Below are 17,735 nucleotides of genomic sequence, written 5' to 3' on the forward strand. Positions count from 1 at the left end.
CTTTTGAATGAACAAATGTGTTGCAGTACATATGTTCTAAACACATGGTTCTAAATCTACTACAGAGAGAACTAAGATTTAATTTTTCAGTCTTTTGAGAAGTATGGAATACACACAAATGTGCTTCATTTAGCATTTCAGATTTCACTTTAGTTTCTGGAAGGGTAAAAGACTTATGTACAATTTGCAGTCTCTTGACTTTTAAATTTATGCAATCAGGAATAGTTTTAAATAATTCTTACACGATACACACATTGGGGGAAGCATTTCTGTGAGTTTGAATTGATTAGTGCCTAAACAAATAGGGCCTTATGTGAAGTTGTTTTTGTTGATGGCCATATAGCCAGCTGGCCTGTGATAGCCAGCAGTCTTCTCCATCCAACTGTAGGATTTCTTGACAGAATTTGGGGGTGGATTTGCTTTGCTTGTTTAATTTAACATGTTTGACAGCACTCGAGCATAGGTAGTTCGAGTGTTTCATTGTGACATTTTTCTACAGTTTGTGTAAGCATGCCTTGCGATAGAATAATAAAAACACATTTTAAAAGTAGGTTTTTACACGTATTTGACAGAATTGCACAGTACAAAAACCTTCTTCATGTTTTGGGCTTGGTTAAATTTAACTGTTTGATTTTAGAGAAACTAAAGCCAACTATAGTTCTTTTTGCGTTAAGAATAACGTAGTGTAGTCCCAGATCAGTATATTCCTGTCCTGACACCTGTAGCTACATGAGATGGTGGCTTTGTAAGCTAAAGAGTAATTAAGTTTTTGGACTGTACTTAATCTGAAATCTGCCCTACAACCTTCTAACCAGTGGTTAGGAATTGTTTTCTAATTTCTGACCTAAATGAATTTTAATGGCTAATCCATACCTAGTTGTTGAACCAGGAATTTTCTTAAGGCTGAATACCGGCCTGTCTTTCACTGTGTTTATTCCTGTTATTTTGTCCAAGTGTAGTTACTTACCCAGCTATTTTAACTGTCTTAATTGTATTATTTTCTTTATCTCCAAATGTCTTTCTTTCCTTGGGGTAGTGTCCTTCAAGATGGATGTTGAATGTATCAATCATATTGTCTCCGTGCTATTCATGCCTTACTGTTTTCCCTGGGAAATTTCCCTAGGAAATACTAGAGTTGTGTTTGTGTCTTTCACCCAGCCACATCACATGGATGTATCTGATGTTCTGGAATTGGTTGGTGTCCTTGGGCATAGCTATCTCTATGTGTGAGCTTCTAGTCTGTGTGAAGCAGAAATTCCTCAGTTACCAGTATGCATGACTTTCCCAATTTCATGCTGTTGTACTTCATTCCATTTCTGTTACTCCAGTTCTTCACATGATCCAAGTCTTCCTACATAAAAAAAAACACTCAGCTGAACTGACAATTTATGTTTGTCAGTAATTTTTTTAAAAATTTTGCTTTCTGTGCCTACTTCATTAATGAAAAGGGTGAGTGCTCTTCAGTCAAGCTGAATCAGGGTCCTCAAATGCCATTTGAACTAGGCTACTAATCTCTGTTCTTGAAACTACTTGTCTGCCCTGTAGTGAATTCTTTACTGTTCTTATAATCCCTCTTTTCTTCATCCAGATGAGTAATTTTCTTTGTGGCACCATATCAGTTTTTTTCATAATCTTCCAGGGAAGTTGTTGTTGCACACTGACTTAGACTGACAGTTCAGTTTGTCTCTGGCATTCTGTTCATCTCATTCTGTTCAAAACTGTACCTGTGGTTGCAATAATATGCTTACAGTTACCTTGCTTCTTGCCCCAGTTACACATCAGAAAACCATTTAGTAAGTTTTAGTTTTGTTGTCTTTAAATACATTAACTTGGTGTTATATGTACTGCTGCAAGTGGTTTGAAATATTTCGTCTGTTGAAATGGATTGTATGCTTTAATTCTTGTGAAGTCTTAAGATTAACATTTTTTTATGTGTTCCCCTCACACAATACTGTCTGTGTTGTTACATTCAGCACTATCATTCTTTATTGAAATTTGGAACAGCGCATCTCACTTGGTTTGGGGATCATGCTGTTAAAAATATTACATAGCCACATCTAAAGAGCAGTTACCACTGAACTCCATGTTTTCAAAGTTGTTTTGGGCCATATGGCAGATCCAGCACACTTCAGCTTCATAGATTTGGAGTCATACAGAACATAGGGCTGGACTGCTGTGATAGTACTGTGAATTTACTGCTGAGTTCCAGTTCAGAAAAAAACCCACAGTTTTAATAATAAAAGCATTTTCCTCGATAAACTGTTAATAGGAAGGATAATAAAATACACTGCAGAAAAATCAGGTGTTATCATTAAAAAACAAATTACTTTTTACTGGATTATAGTTGAATGCTTCTTTATGGCTATGGTAGAAAAGAGGTTGAGAATTTCAGCTGATTGGCTTGTGGGTATGAATCTCTTCAGCATCATTCTGTTGACAGAGTAGCATTCCACGTGTTAACTGGTGCTTTAATATATTTGAAGGGGTTATTTAGTTGTGTCATTCTAAACTGTTATATCAGGCAGGTTTTGGAGAAATTCCAGCTGTTGCTCTTTCAGTTTTGTGTCTTAGCCAGGGCTGCTGGTCTTCCTCTTTAATAGGAGTCGAGAGGGTATTTTTTGTTTTAGAATGGGGAATTAGAATTTGTTCTCTTTGAACAAAAACATGGTTATTTACTATATAATATATGTGTGCATGTGTGTGTCTGTGAAAAGCGAAATATTACTGGAAGGAAGATAGAGGTACAAAATGCTGGTGGAGAGCATTATTTTTTTAATAGGCTTGGATAGCATTTCTAGAAACTACCTTGGAGTGTGTCATTGAACAAAAATCACCATGAAATTGGAGTGAGTTGCATTAAAATGGTTTTTCTTCCTTTTTCTCTTGGTTTTTTTTGGTAACATGCTGTGTGGTACAGTGGCAAATACATGTTCCTGTGCCAGTGTGCCCTCTGGTGAGCTGGAGGACAAGATCACCAAGTTTTAAACGCTCCTACTCTTGAAATGTACAACAGTGAAAATATATTTTCCTTCTGAAACTGAACAAGAAATTATTTTTAAAAATACTTTAAACAGACTGTTACTGAGATTTATTATGGTTTTGCTTGATAGAATACTGTAAATAAAGCCTTTGTTGTTATTGCTGCATAAAGCTGTTGGCAGTTTTCAACTTCCACATGTTTTATTGAGGATTGGAAGTTCATTGCCATTGAAACAGAATAAAGCATTACTTACGCGCTTACGTTGCTGGCCTGGTGTTTTATAGCTAGAAAGATGTTCCTTATTAACTGTCAGAATTGGTGCTGTGTCTTGTGCATAGGGAACACTGAATGGTGAATGTGTTTGCTGTCACATTGCTTTTCCCTCTGCCTGGCCAGGGAGTTTACTTTGAAGTTCCTGGTGCTCCGGACTTTTGCACGGTGCGCAACTCACAACCTGGCAATAATCCTGGCCATGGCCAGAGCTGCCGTGGTGCTCGGGGTGCCTGGCTCCCTCTTTGTGGCTGCATTAGGGAGAAGTCAGAGACGTGTGAAAAGTAGGCCAGGGGTCGGGGCGGCGCGCCGCGCCCACCGAAATTGGAAGTGACGGACACCTCCCGGCTCAGCCGCTAATTTGCCTCCATGTTAAATGCCTCCGAAGACTCATTAAAATGAAAAGTTCTTGGGTCTCACCGACAGACAGATTGAGTTATTGATGCTGGAAGCGGCCACCAACAGTAATTGCTGCCCATCCCCGAGCAAACGCCCGCTCTGGCATTCATGAGCAGCGCCAGGCTGACAGGGGTCGGGGGGTCAACCCCACTGAAACGAGGCCGAGGAGAGGCAAAATTAGGGCTCTGTTCATCTTTGTGCAGCTTTGCTTTTGTTGCAAGGAAGTATTTAGGTGTTCAAGCTGCTTTTTATTCCTTTGAGGCCCAATTACGCTCCCCTTGTGCATCACCATTGAAGGGTTCTGTAAGCAGAACGTGACCACAACTACTGCAGTCTGAAAAAGTGACTTCTTACTCAGTTTGGCTGTCACAGCTGTGTGTGCACCCACTGCACGAGAGTAGAATCATGTTTTATTTGTGGAGCAAATGGTGTGTGCATATGGTAACGTAATTTTTCAGGAGGAATTAATTTGCACAGGTTGGGAACCCAGGATGTCATGATTTTGAATTGCAGTTAGTGCTGTCTTTCTTTGTTTTAAAGATGCTGTACTCTTCTAGGAGAAAAAAGTAACGAGACAAATATTTTAGGTAACCAAACTGTTAAATTTAATACAAATTTGGTTTACATCCAGCAGAGACGCTGGGTTTTTTTTGAAATGGAGCTTCCCTACCTGCAGTTTTCAACAGGTAGCCTAACATGGTGTTGCTGTTTCCCCCCCAGTATTATGGGAAGTCACCACTTGAGTTTAATTTTTATGAAAATAATTAAAAGAAGTTTTCATTTCTGCAAAGAAAATAGTTTTCAAACAGATACATGTGTTAAATCTGTTGAATTCTACTTCTAACTGCTATATGCAAGTCTCAAATTATACATCTGTGACCAGTGAGTTGACATATCTAATATAGGAATGTGAAAACATCCCTGTGGGTTGTTACCAAAAGTTTATATTTAAGAAGAACCCTGCTATTCAGTTTATGGTAGTAAACACACCTAATGTTTTCTGTTACTAATGTTAATAAACGTGGGGTTTTTTGTTGGATTTGTTGGTTATGCTCAGTATGATGACCATCTTGAGGGTTTTTTCTTGTTTCACAGATACATGAAGTTTTTAAACATTTTGTTTTACTGTATTTTCCAGGGAACAAAGGTGGAAAAGCTACAGAAGCATCCTTGCAGTCAAGCACCAAATCCTGTATTAGGCTTCACCAAACAGACTGAGCTTAGCATTTGTCAAGCAGAAGGGCGGTTGCCCTGCGCAGGAAGGATTAAAAGTGAACAATGACTCGGTTGAGACTTCATGAGCAATTGCTTGGAGCCTATCTGATTATCATTCTCCATGTTCAAGGTAAATAAAAGCTTATCTTTCTTCAGAGTTGTGTGTTTTCCAGAGGTTGAAGTTGGATTTTTTTTTCCTTTTGGAGTTTCTTTTGCAAGCAGGTGACTTTGCTGGATTGCTGTGCCATATGGATGCTTCCCTAAAAAGGACATTCTAGTGGTCATTCCTTGTAGTATAGATTAAGTCTATTTTAGCAAATACTTAAATAGAAAAAATACAAAAAATGCCTAGTACACCATAGAACAAGTTGGATGAGCAGTGGTAGTGACGGTTTTTCTTTATGAATTTCACTTCCCTCTGTGTGAATATTTGATCCCTTTAACTTGACCCACTGAAGAGCTTGCAGTTGCAGTTCCTCATGTCTTTTGATGCTCCCAGCAGCCTAGAGGTAGTGTGGTGTAACTAATCTAAATTAACTTGTTGTGCCTATTTGATGGGCCAAGGTGAGGCTATGGACAATTCACAGATATCCTCATTTTCAGTTAGTGAAGATACTTGCATGTCTGTTGTCTTTCTATTCACCAATTATCAAAAGCTTCTGAACTTTATAAAAAAGTTATAAATTATCAAAAACACTAGAACTTCTAACTCCTCTGTCAAATTGAGTTGAATTGAAAAGAAAACATGCAGCAGTGCCCTGCATGTCCTGCAGGCATACACATCCCTCCCTGGTCTGTGTGTAAGAGTATTCGTTCTCCCAGCTGTGCACTCCTCATGTGTTTAAGTACACAGAGCCTTCCAGATATTTTCAGAAAATAGAGAAAAGTAATTTGGTACTGCCATTTAAATACTTGAATATAAAAGGGTTTATATTCTCATTCCATACTTTGATCAATTATTGCTTAGTGCTTGATTCTGAGATACTGTGTGAGATACTTTCAAGAATTACAATTCAGTGAACCCATTAAAATGGGGAGAGGGGGAAGCCTGGTAAGTACCCAAATGCTGGTATTTTTGTTCTGTTTCTGGTGTGAGTCTGCAGTATTACATTAAAGGTTATAGCAGAGCTATCTGTTCAAAGCCTGTGCTTGATACATATATTTGGACTGAAATAGCTTAGTTTGGGGTGTAGTTGGAGTCTACAGTACATTTACAAATACTTGGAGATAGCTAAGGTAAGGTACAGTAAGGTGCTTAGATTGATAATGGGAATAAACTAAATTAAATTTCATTGAGAAATTAGGAAATAATTTTTTACTGAGTGTGGTTAAGTATTAGAACAGGCTGCCTGGCGAGGTTGTGCAATATTCATCCTTAGAGATAGTCAAAACTTTACTGCAATGACTGAACAACCTGGTCCAATGTTGAAGTTGGTCCTGATTTGACTAGGTGGTGGTACCAGGTGATTTCCAGAGGTCTCTTCTTCTCTAAAATACTCAGGCTTAGTGTTTTGCAGTGGAGCTTGTTCTATTTGTATTCAAGCAGTTTTTCTGCTTCTGGCAGAAGAGACCAGCATCTTCCCTTGTTCCCTTGAAGAGGCTGGGAGTAATATCCTTTGTTCCTTTTGCTGAAGTCATGGTTACCCCTTTGCATTATTCAGCATTAATGTAGCATTTTAATAATAGGCAATAGCAACTGAAGGGCTTTTTTTCCTCTAGTTTAAAATACAAATAATACAAATATACAAGTCTTCTAGTGGCTTAAAATTAAATTACATTGACATTTTCTATAATCATGGTGATTTATAAGAGTTCAGTAAATAACTTCTAGTAAATAATATAGATAAATTAAGTTTAAAGACTGAAAATTATTTTTCAACTTCAGAAGAAGAAATTGCCTTATCTTAGACATTTTCCTGACTTCCAGATCATTACTAAGGGAGCTCTGAAAGCCATGGAAAAGTTGAGCTTATTGAAATGTTGTTAGTTCTTTGCAAGTTGCCTAAGGGCTTTTCTTCAAACGTATGAAATATGCTTGGTTTCCAGGGGTGGTGAGGAAAAAAACAGTCAAGTCTCTCTACTTTTCCCTAGATTCATGGAGGAGGAAAGAATTAAGATCATAGTCACAAAGCATTTGAAATTTTTATAGGGAAGAGACAATCTAAAGTGAAAAGTTCAAAGAGTTGAAAAATAGTTTCAACAAGGAAAATATATGCAGTATGTTAGAAAAATGCATCATAAAGCAATCAACAGAGGTAAAAAAGATTCATTAGGAAGAATTGAAGAAAACTTGTGTGATTTACAGAAAGAAGAAGAAAAAGCAGAGAAAGTAGAAACCAGCGTTTATACTTTCAGTGTCTGGCATCCAGCTTAATGGTTTGCTCTCTTGGGTTTTTTTTGGAGGCTTCTTCAGAATGTTAGGAATTTCAGAGCTTACCAAGACCTGAGAGAATGATAAAAGCAAGTGTATCTGTATAGCTGCATGTATATATGCATACCAGATTCCTTAACATGTAACTTGAAAAAACAAGTGGCTGCATGTGTTGATTACTGTGAAAATATTCTTGCAGTACCAACAGAAACCAGAGGCAATTCCATGACATTATTGGTGAATAGCTGCAGTTTCTAAGGTTGGTACTGTGCAGCAGGGGCACCCAGTGGTTACCCTTTGGGTTGTATCTTCATAGCTTTGGGACTTCTTCACTTACTTTGAGAAATAGTCAGAAATAAATCTGGGTTGCAGATGGCTGAATTTAATAGCAACCTCTTAAATGAAAACATTTTGTCTTTCCTTTCTTGCTGTGGAAGGGCTTTGCAGTAGCTTAAATCTATGACTTGCTCTCCCTATTAATCCACCTTATTTTTCTGATCTAAGACAAGAGGTTCTGGGCTTCAGCCACACTTGTGACTGCACTAAACAGGCTTTGTCTTCCCACTAGTGCAGGGTTTTCATGCAGGGAACCAGTTTTACTTCCAAGCAGAGTTCTTTCTTTCTTGTTCAAGTGCATTGATGAGCACGTCTGATCAATATATGTAGTAGTAGTAAAGTGCTTAACATCTCCTTAAACATGTTCTCATAAATTTGGTACTTCATTGCTGGCAATTTACTTCCCATGTGGTTCATTACAGCTTTATGTATTCTTCAAAGACACCACAGAAGACAAGTATTTTAATCCTTGTAAATTAGTTGACTAAAAATCTATTAATACCACTTGATAGGTATGAAGATATATTAAAAGTCAAATTTAAAAATAATTAGTGTTAATATTAAAATGGACTTAAAGTTGCCACTGCTAGTGAACTGAAACTAAAGTTTTTATTTTGCTGCTCTAATTACTTTTATTCGAATACTTTATGTAGATAAGGTATATATTAAGATGCTTTTTAAAGCCTTTATACACTTTCTCAATTTCAGGTGAAGCAGTTAACTGAATTTGAATGTATGAACTAATCTGAAACAAAATTCTAAAAGCTATAAAAGAACTTACAGTTGTCAGTAGCTGATTCATTGCTTGAAAATACTAGTTCTGTTTATTGCTGGTTTCCCCAATTAATGGCTGCCTCTGTCTTTAAAACATGAGTGACAACTGTGTTCTTAAGAATTTGTCTGATGAAAGTTCTTTCAAGGGGTTATTAAATTTATTATAATTATTAGAATTAGAATTTAGATTTGCACATTCAGTTTAAGTAACTTTATTCTTTAAAAACCCTTTTAATTTAAATTAGAATGCAGTGTATTTAAGAAAAATACACAAAATTTTCAAGTCTCTGGCTTTTATATAGAGTGCATAAGAACAGAGCAGTCTTCAGAAGTGACTTTTGGGGAAGTGGGAGCAGAGGCTGAGGACTGCAGGTTGGGAAGCAGTAGGCAGCAGTTGGCTGTCTGTGTAGAACGCTGGTGTAGCTCCTGGGAGAGCTGGAAGGGGAGGAAAGAGGTTTGAAACCCGTAGTCTGGGAACATGCTGTGATTTTTAGGAACCAGTTCTGCTAGATGGAGCTACCTCTAACATGCCTGGTCTTTGGAGATCACGGCCTTGATATACAAAAAAGCACTATAGAGAGAATTATGGCTAGGATGCCAAACACAGAGTTTGTAAAAGCATTTAAAATATTTTTTTGCACTCATGCAATTTTTCTGATTTTTAAAAAAAATATTTTGTCTTTCAAGAGCGGGTGCTAGTATTGTATTCAAGCTGTGTCTGTTCTACTGAGGTTTAATTCACATAACACAACATGTTAAATCATTATGAAAGTTTGTGATAAGTAGAAAGGTGCTTACTGGAGTGGAGGATTTTGCAGTATCTGCATCCTAAAGCAAGAAAAGGTAATTTAGAATTACCACATAAAAATGTCTATGTATGCCTTTTTCATAAGGAAGGCATATCTAACATAAAGAGCACTGGTACAACTTTCATCTTTGATGAAAAGAGCCCTGTGTGCGTCAGCACCAGCAGGGAGGCAGGTGAAGGGGCTCCTCTGACAAAGATTCTTCTTACTTAAGTATTGAATTTCTTGGAGTTTACAAGCATGGATCAGAGTAGCTACAAAGAAATGCCTCTAGCACTCCATTTCTGCTAGGACAAATCCCTTTAAAGGATAATGTAGTCTGGAACAGAAGTGTTTTTATGGGCAACATCTATACTGTTGAATTCAGAAAGCTATCAAACAAGCTGACTGCTATAGGCCGTATTGGACCTTTATTTGTGGAGAAAAAGAGGATACAATTAGGTAAAAAATTGTAGGCATAATTTCACTTTTGTATTTGTCTTCTTTCATTTACTGCTGTCTCTGGATTTCAAAGAGCTGATTTTTTACGGGTCACACAAATCTTTTCTTAGATCAGAAGACTTAATGAAATTATATCTGTATCCAGTTGCCAGCAGGTTAACTCTGGTTTTAGTGATTAGTAACACTGCAGTGTCACGCACAGTACATTTTTAAGATTTATGCATGTTAATATTCATATCTGAAACATGCTTTCAAGTAGACTTATATTTCTAACCTAGTGAAATTTTTAATATCTTGTGCTTCTTTGAAATACGTTTTGCAGTCTTAAGTTATTTTCTGTGATTAGAAGAAGTAGAACTTTGAATAATTTATATTTTTTATCAAAGGCTGGATATTATATATTGTCAGGCATTGTTCTATTTTAACCATTTGTTTTATTATTTGAAATTGTTATTTATTTTATTAGCATAGAGTTTAATTTTAAAGAGGAAACCATTTAAGTGTTGTCCTGTCTGTAACAGTTGTTCACACTTCTATAAATCTGCAATAAATGCAGTATGGGCAGAGCAGAAGACAAAATTAGAACTTCAAGTCCCATCAGCTCTTTTCTCATCAGTGTCTTACACTGCAGTGAAGTTAGGAGAACATTCCACAATTACTCTGATATTTCACTGAGTGTTGTAACTTTGTAATGCAGTAAAATACACATGACAGAGCAGTTTGTGTGTTTAGAAGTCTATGATACTGTCATTCTCAAGAGTGAATGAACAGGCTAGAAATGATCCAGGATCTTGAACAAGCCCTCCAGTGTGTGATAGCTCATTTGTGCTCATGTGTGTTATTTTACCCTACCAGCTCTGTGCAGTTTGCAGGTGGAGTTAAGAAATAGTGGAAAGGAAGCTTTGCTGTGCCTGAGGTCTCTGGCTGCTGTGCATCAGTGCACAATACACTGCCCTTACACCTTTGTGAGATTTGTGTCTCAATGTTTTTTAGCTGTACTGCAGACTGACCCCTACAAGTGTCATGGAAAAGAAGAGATTAATTACATCATCAAGTAGTGTAGTGTCACAAGATCCCCTAAGAAATGATCCTTCCTTTCCCTGTCTTGCTCCCAGGGGGAAGATGCAGCAGTGTGAATGTCTGAGAGCTGGAGCTCTGAGGGTGGGGACATAACCTTGAAGCAAGATGGTTTTTAGGCCTATGCTTAGTTCTCTCTTGTTTGTTTGCTTGGGATCTGTCAACCAGGAAAAACAGCAATGAAGCATCCTGTGAGTTCAGGGCCTTCATTTGTCCTCTTACCATCTAAGGTGAATGGAAAACAGGTCTTTCCATGCTTGACTCACATCCCCATACCTAGCAACTTTAAGATGGGCACTAATCTGTCTTGAAGTGGTGACGATGAATTGCAGTACTGCAGTAAAGGATACAGTTAGGTATCTTAGGAGGAGGAAGTTAAGAACTGTTTGGAGTAATCCCAAGCATCCTCAAAATTTTCCTATTCTCTTCCCTGGATACTGAACTCTTGTCTAAGAAGAGTTCTGCTTACAGTCTTAGAAAGTAAAAATGCACGAGTGAAGTGGTTATTTTCCCCCATTCCTTGTGCAATTTAGGTATTAGCTGAAAGCAGGCTACTATGAAGTTTCACATTATAAAAATAATGAAATTGTAGTCTGTTCTTGCTTTGAATAAAAATTGTTGCCTATAGAAACTGAACAAAAGACAAAGATTCTGTTTCTTTTGAGAATACAGTTATTTGTTTGGGATTTTATATGGTATGTGCTTTTCATAAATCTTGTCATGCAATCCATCTTAATGAAGAGGGAAAATGTATTTCATGTCATATTATAGTAAAAGTTTGGTATACCTGTAGTCATGCTTCAGTGTTAGTTTACAGAGAATTATACTACTTTAAAAGATGCTAGACATGCACAAAAATATTCTTTCTGTTCTGAGCTAGGAGGAGCCATGCTTTAAGGATTCCTTGGATTCTCCTCTAATAAACTGAAAAAAACATTGCATTCAGTGATCAGGGTAGGAAAATGGATGAGTGAATGTAGGACACTGATCATAAAGTACAATAAGGACTTTTAACATGGGTAATGTCCCTGAAGATAAGAGGGGATTTCTGATATCATTTGGGAAAGATACCATAGTCATTCAAAAAATTAGAAAGACAGACAATACTTGTACATATGCAGTGGCTTTTCCTTTAAATATTAAGCAGAATTACCTGTTCTCTGAGCAAGTAAGGATCTCTTAAATGCGAATACAATGGAATGTCTCTAGCACAGTATTACAATTACCCTTCAGTTTATGCTGGGAAGAAATCTGTAGAAAGAGAAGGGGGTGGATGGAGGAGCTGTTCCAATTGTGCAGGATTCCTCTTGGTTAAATCAGAAATACTTATAACCTACTGTTATTCTAGCATTGGATCTTGTTTCTTGTGAATAGTCTGTACAGATCAGGACTATTTAACTTGAGCATTACTGAAACACTCTTTGAAGACCACATATTAAATAAGACAGTATTCTGCGATTTCACTTTTAAGGTAAATGGTATATTTCTCAGGATATTCTCTTAGTTGTGTCCAGAAGAAGCACAGTTGCATTACTTTGCTGCATTGGACAATGCACTAGGTGTGCTGTATTAACCAGATGAGGAAATCTGCAAGTCTGCTGTTTTCAGTACAGTAGGGTCGAATTTCACAAGTATTTAATTGTCACTTGTCTGAATGACATGATGGATGTTACAGTACAGTAGAGTGATGCAGAGGGGGCTGTATCTGCACAAGGTGTTAATCAAGTTTTTTTGGGTGTGTTTCAAGCAAGGTACAACAGGACACTAATATTCTCATCACTCTACAGCTCACGTTTGCTGGGTTTTACAGGAAGCCCAAGAATCTGTTCCAAGAGACTGTGGGTTTCCTGGTTCAGTTTCTTTTCCTTAGAAAAACTGTGATTTTTATTGTGACCTCCGTTATTATGCAAATAACTGAATTTCTAAAAGCTTCTGCTGGTTCCCGACTGGCTGCTGGCTTATCTTGCCACACTCAGCTTCACGTAACCTTGCTGTAATCGTATCACTGCAGGTGATAGTTTGTTTACAGCTATTCTATCTGTATTTGGTTCATACCTTGAGGATTTAGAGCCAAGGTGGTGGACAGAAAGAGATTTCCTGTTGGTAAAATTGTGTGTGATAAAGCTGAAGGAGATGGCTAAAGATGTTCTCGTCTCATATAGTAATCACATAGCATATTCCAAATGAGGCACGTAATGCTCATAATTTTTGTTCTGGATGTTCTTCACTAAGAAGAAAACAGATGGATGTTATCTTCTGAATACCTACATTGACAAAAGCATTTCAATAATATGAACAAGAGCAAATGATGCTTACCTCTGCTTTTGCTGAGAAACTGAGGGCTGCTTGGAACATGATGTAGGCCTGTTTCTATTCTGTGAAAGCTCGTTTGGATGGATGTTTGTGTCATCTACTGAAATTTAATTTGCAAACAAGATTTACTTTAACTATGTTTTGAAGTACTAATGCATACAGAGATCAAAAAAACCAAGAGATTTTGGAGTTATTACTGCTCTTCCATGAGACTGTGAATCTATAAAAAATTACTTCAGAAAATTAGAAAATTGCATATTGAGTATGTTCAGTCATGCATAAAATTATTCTTGTTGTGGTTATCAAGCCGTCAGCATTTTGGTCTTCTAAATGCATGAATGAGAGAAGCTTTCTTCAGAAAGTTCTGACCAATTACTGCTTTCCTGCCCTATCTTGAAAAGAGAAAACACCTTTCTCTTTATATTGATTATGGTTTGACCATCTGCTGTTAAGGTACAAAATATGTCAGCTAGGTATTTCCAGAATAAAATTATTAACTCAGATTTCAATCATAATCTTGGGAGAAGAGATTGCATTGTATACTTCAATTATTAATATAAGTATTGTTGTCATGTTTTTTGACTGTAAAACTCTTGAACAGTTGTCAAAGAGATGAAAACTTTCTTTGTTTTTGTTTTTTTGTGTCCAGGTCAAAAGCTAGACAGCATGCTTCATGGTACAGGAATGAAGACAAATTCTGACCAAAAGAAACAAGCAAATGGAGTAACACTTGCTCCAGAGGACACCTTACCTTTTCTAAAATGCTACTGCTCCGGACATTGTCCAGATGATGCTGTTAACAACACATGCATGTAAGTATTGCATTCAGGCCAGAGAGGCTCTTCAAAGAATATCATTTCGGGTTTTGAGAGAGCAAACAACCTTTGGAGGCTGGCCAAGGTTCTCTCAGGTGATCTGACCAGAACTGATCATGTTCTGTGAGTGCTAAAACCCGTGGTCATCTCTGTTTTCACCACACCTTAGAACAATTTGCAACTGGTCATTTTAAGCCCAGCAACTGCTTTGAAGGACAGAGGTTTTAAGTAACCCTGTGGTATTTTATAGCTGGGTGAGTATTAAGTGACCCAAATCTAAGCCTTCTAACATGACCACCTGTTTGCTTATTTCTTCACCTAGCAGTCAAAAAGGTAGTGTAAAGTAAACAACATGGGCATTTTTACCAAGAATTCTTCTTGTTACGTGTTCAATAGTTACAGACTATGGAGGAAAAGGAGGGGAAAATAAAGAAAAGCCTGTGGACACGTAAAGACAGGAGAGAAGTTTTCTCTCTGATAGGTATAAGAATCCAAACAGACTCATGCACAGATTATGTGCTTGCTTAAGGTGTTATTTTTTTTTTTTTAATGTCCTAAAACGTCCTTGTTTTTCTTTTTTTCTCTCCATTTGCAATCCATATTCAAGGCCCTTCTGTTTTCTTCCTTAAGAATTAATATACACAATTGAAAACATTTTTATTTGCTCCTGTACTTTGAGTCTTCACTTTAGCGTAGGTCTCAGTCTCTGTAAGGTGTCACTTGGCAGTTTTTGTGGAACCCAAGGAGGTAGAATAAACACTGCTGTTTTCCTAAGGTAAACACAGGCAGTGTTTTTCAAAACACCGTTTTGAACTGAGAAAAATGTTACAGTATTGTGTCTTTCAAGCCTCTTGGTATTTACTTATTGGTTTTTATTGCCCTCTAGTGTGTGCAGTCTGTATAGCCCTTACTAATTTTTGTCTGACTTTAGCAACTGATAGGCCATTATGCTGACAATAAAGCTGTTAGTTAAAAACACACAGTCTCTACATGCAGGGTACCTTATGACATTATGCTTTCCACATCTGCATTTCTGTGAATTAATGTAAATAGATTTTTGGCAAAAAAAATTATTTCTAAATTTGTTTTCCTTAGTATCTGTGTTGAGGGAATGAATGAGTACTTTTGAGAAGGCATCCCTCTAGTGTTCTGTTTGCAAATACTGTGCAGGTCTTTTATTCCCAAATTGGATGGTAACCACTGTATTAAAGAACTTTTCTAGAAGTTTTCATTCTAGAATTTTTAATGGGTTAATGGTCAGCTAATGCTGAATATTGAATGACAGACATGCTGGTAAAGCACATGTGATATGTTTATTGCAGAACTAATGGGCATTGCTTTGCTATCATTGAGGAGGATGAACATGGAGAACCCACGCTTGCTTCTGGCTGCATGAAGTATGAAGGTTCAGACTTCCAATGCAAGGTGAAAAAAATGAGATTTATACCAGTGCCTTACTTTATTTCATTTTTTTGCCCTGCCTTTTTTTTTATATGGCATTCTGAAAATGTTTCTAAAGCAAATACTGCTGCTATGATGAGTATAATAGAAAAACTTCTAAAGGGGTTGTGTTTTTTGTCTTAGGAGCTGTATTTAGCATATGGTTAACTGGTTTTGACTAAGCTCAAGATTTTTCCCATGTATGGAATAGTAAGTTAAGTAGAAACCATCTCTTTCTGTGCAACAAATAAAAAGTGTTCCATGAAATATAAAACAATGCAAGATCAAATGTAGGCACTCAGAGATTGATGGTGTCTGTCTGCCACTGCAGAGTGATCTCATACGTTAAACGATGTGATTGAAGTGCTTTGTAAATAAAATAGCTTACACTTTTGTCTGTGCTATGTAGCTGTATCATGTCCTGTCTCTGTTTTAACTTCAAAACCTAAATGTTCATTGAATTCTCCTTCAACAGGACTCACCTAAAGCGCAGTTACGTCGGACGATTGAGTGCTGTCGTACTGATTTCTGCAATCAGGATTTGCAACCAACATTACCACCTCTTGATAGTACAGGTACACACCTCCTGTGTGTTCACACTGCTAAGAAATGCACAGTCAGGTTCTGTTTTTCCTGGTCAACAGTAGAAAATGTAATTACACCATTGCACCGATGTGGTTCTTCCCTTATTAAGTAATTTTTATATGAAGATATGTACTACATTTCATTTTCTATTCTCAATTTTCCTTTTTTTGCCAGTTTTGGGTTAATCTTTTCCTCAATCAGTCACTCATGGCATTTTTATTCTTGTTCTTAGTGCATTCATATCTTGACTGCATGTGATCTTCTGATCTGTTTTTCTTCTGTTTCCACAGTCTTATCTCTTTTTAAGATGTTTTTCTTAATCTTGGCTGGGCTTTTACCATTATTAATGCCATCATGAAAAAAACTATTCAGACCTTGTTAACACCTCTTTATTGCAAATTCATTCTCTTCTTTCTGTTGATCCCAGTGAAATTAGTTTATTTTCATGCGCTTACTCATTCATTGCTAGGCAAGTTGTACTGGTCTAACTGTTGCTTTATATCTTCTCAGAATCTTGCTGCTCTAATTCCTTAATTTCTATTTCTAACAAACTAGCAAGAGTCATCCAAAACCAGCAACTCCCAAAATTTCAAGCTAAATCTTTCTTTTTTTTTTTTTTTTTTTTTTTTTTTTTTTTTTTTGTTGTCATCCAAATGAATTTATCTTTGTTTTTTTGGTATAAATACTTACTTTGATACACAGTATATGAAATCATACCTAAATAAACTGTTTACAATATGTGTGTAATTAATAGACTTTGGAAACTCTTTTTTTTCTTTTTCTTTTTTCTTTCTTTTTTTTGTCAAATAGATGGACTTTTTGATGGCAGCATTCGTTGGATGGCAGTGTTGATTTCTATGGCAGTCTGCATAATTGTCATGGTCATCTTATTTAGCTGCTTTTGTTACAAGTAAGAAAGCAATTTCTTTATCAGCAATCTTTTTAATTTTGCAAATGAGTGCAAACAGAACAGTTATTTTGCAAATGGACTCAGTTAATCATATGTAGATTGGAAACAGTTGTAACTTAATTTCACATTTCTGTGGGTAGCAGTTTCCATCACTAGGTAGAATGAAATGTTCATGGCAGAGAATTTAAGTGAATTTGACCCTTTCCTCTAGCTACAAAGTATTTACAGTTTTGTAAGCTACACATAACTTCGATGCTGTAGCAGCTGGTAAACAGGATATCTTCGTGCTTTTTATGCTTTTAGGTCTTCAGTCCCTTTCAATAGTTAAATTTCACCTACTTCAGAGATTTTCTGCCGTCCTTCAAAACTGAGTAATTGTCCAGCTGAGTTATGGCAGTTCATTCTGGTGCTTCTGTCGGCCCCAGCCCTGTGCTGGAGGTGATCACTGTTCTAGCAGTTTCCACGGCTTGTGTCAGCCTCAGCTGCTGTGGTTCAAGGTTCTGTCTGTTCATTTAACCCAAAATCAGCAATGTTGTGCTGGTAACTATGGCTGAGAGTGGAGTATTAAAAACACTGGGTTTCCACCTGACTGATAATCAATCAGCTGACACACGTGCGCATGCATTACAACAACTTCTTAATATTAAAAAGCTATGTCAATTACATTTCGGGAGAAGAGAAAAATACAGTGAAATCTGCTACTCTGTTTTTAATTTTAAGAAAACTTATATATATTTAAATATGTCCTTTCCTAGATCAGTTTGTTACATATTTTAAGTGTTTTGGAGTTCTTAACTTTCATTACTTTTGCAGGCATTACTGTAAGTCAATGGCAAAGAGGCACTGTTATAATCGTGACCTGGAACAAGATGAAGCATTTATTCCAGCTGGGGAGTCTTTAAAAGACCTTATTGATCAGTCACAGAGTTCTGGGAGTGGATCAGGACTACCACTGTTGGTAAGTCATAAGATTTTTCTTCACTTAATTTCTCTCCATCCCATA

General features: G+C 36.9%; 1 protein-coding gene across 2 annotated transcripts in view; it reads left to right on the forward strand.

The window, feature by feature from the left end:
* The window catches only part of BMPR1A (bone morphogenetic protein receptor type 1A), a 77,538-nt gene that overhangs the window by 47,366 nt on the left and 12,437 nt on the right, over positions 1-17,735 (forward strand). For both annotated transcript variants that reach the window (XM_056494622.1, XM_056494623.1), the window contains exons 3-8: positions 4,788-4,994; positions 13,632-13,794; positions 15,120-15,222; positions 15,713-15,812; positions 16,633-16,732; positions 17,546-17,690. In XM_056494622.1, the coding sequence (XP_056350597.1) occupies positions 4,928-4,994; positions 13,632-13,794; positions 15,120-15,222; positions 15,713-15,812; positions 16,633-16,732; positions 17,546-17,690 (678 nt within the window). In that variant the 5' untranslated portion in view covers positions 4,788-4,927. The remainder of the gene's footprint in view (positions 1-4,787; positions 4,995-13,631; positions 13,795-15,119; positions 15,223-15,712; positions 15,813-16,632; positions 16,733-17,545; positions 17,691-17,735) is intronic.

This window comes from Oenanthe melanoleuca, chromosome 6, assembly GCF_029582105.1.
Source record: "Oenanthe melanoleuca isolate GR-GAL-2019-014 chromosome 6, OMel1.0, whole genome shotgun sequence".
Classification (NCBI taxonomy): Eukaryota; Metazoa; Chordata; class Aves; order Passeriformes; family Muscicapidae; genus Oenanthe; species Oenanthe melanoleuca.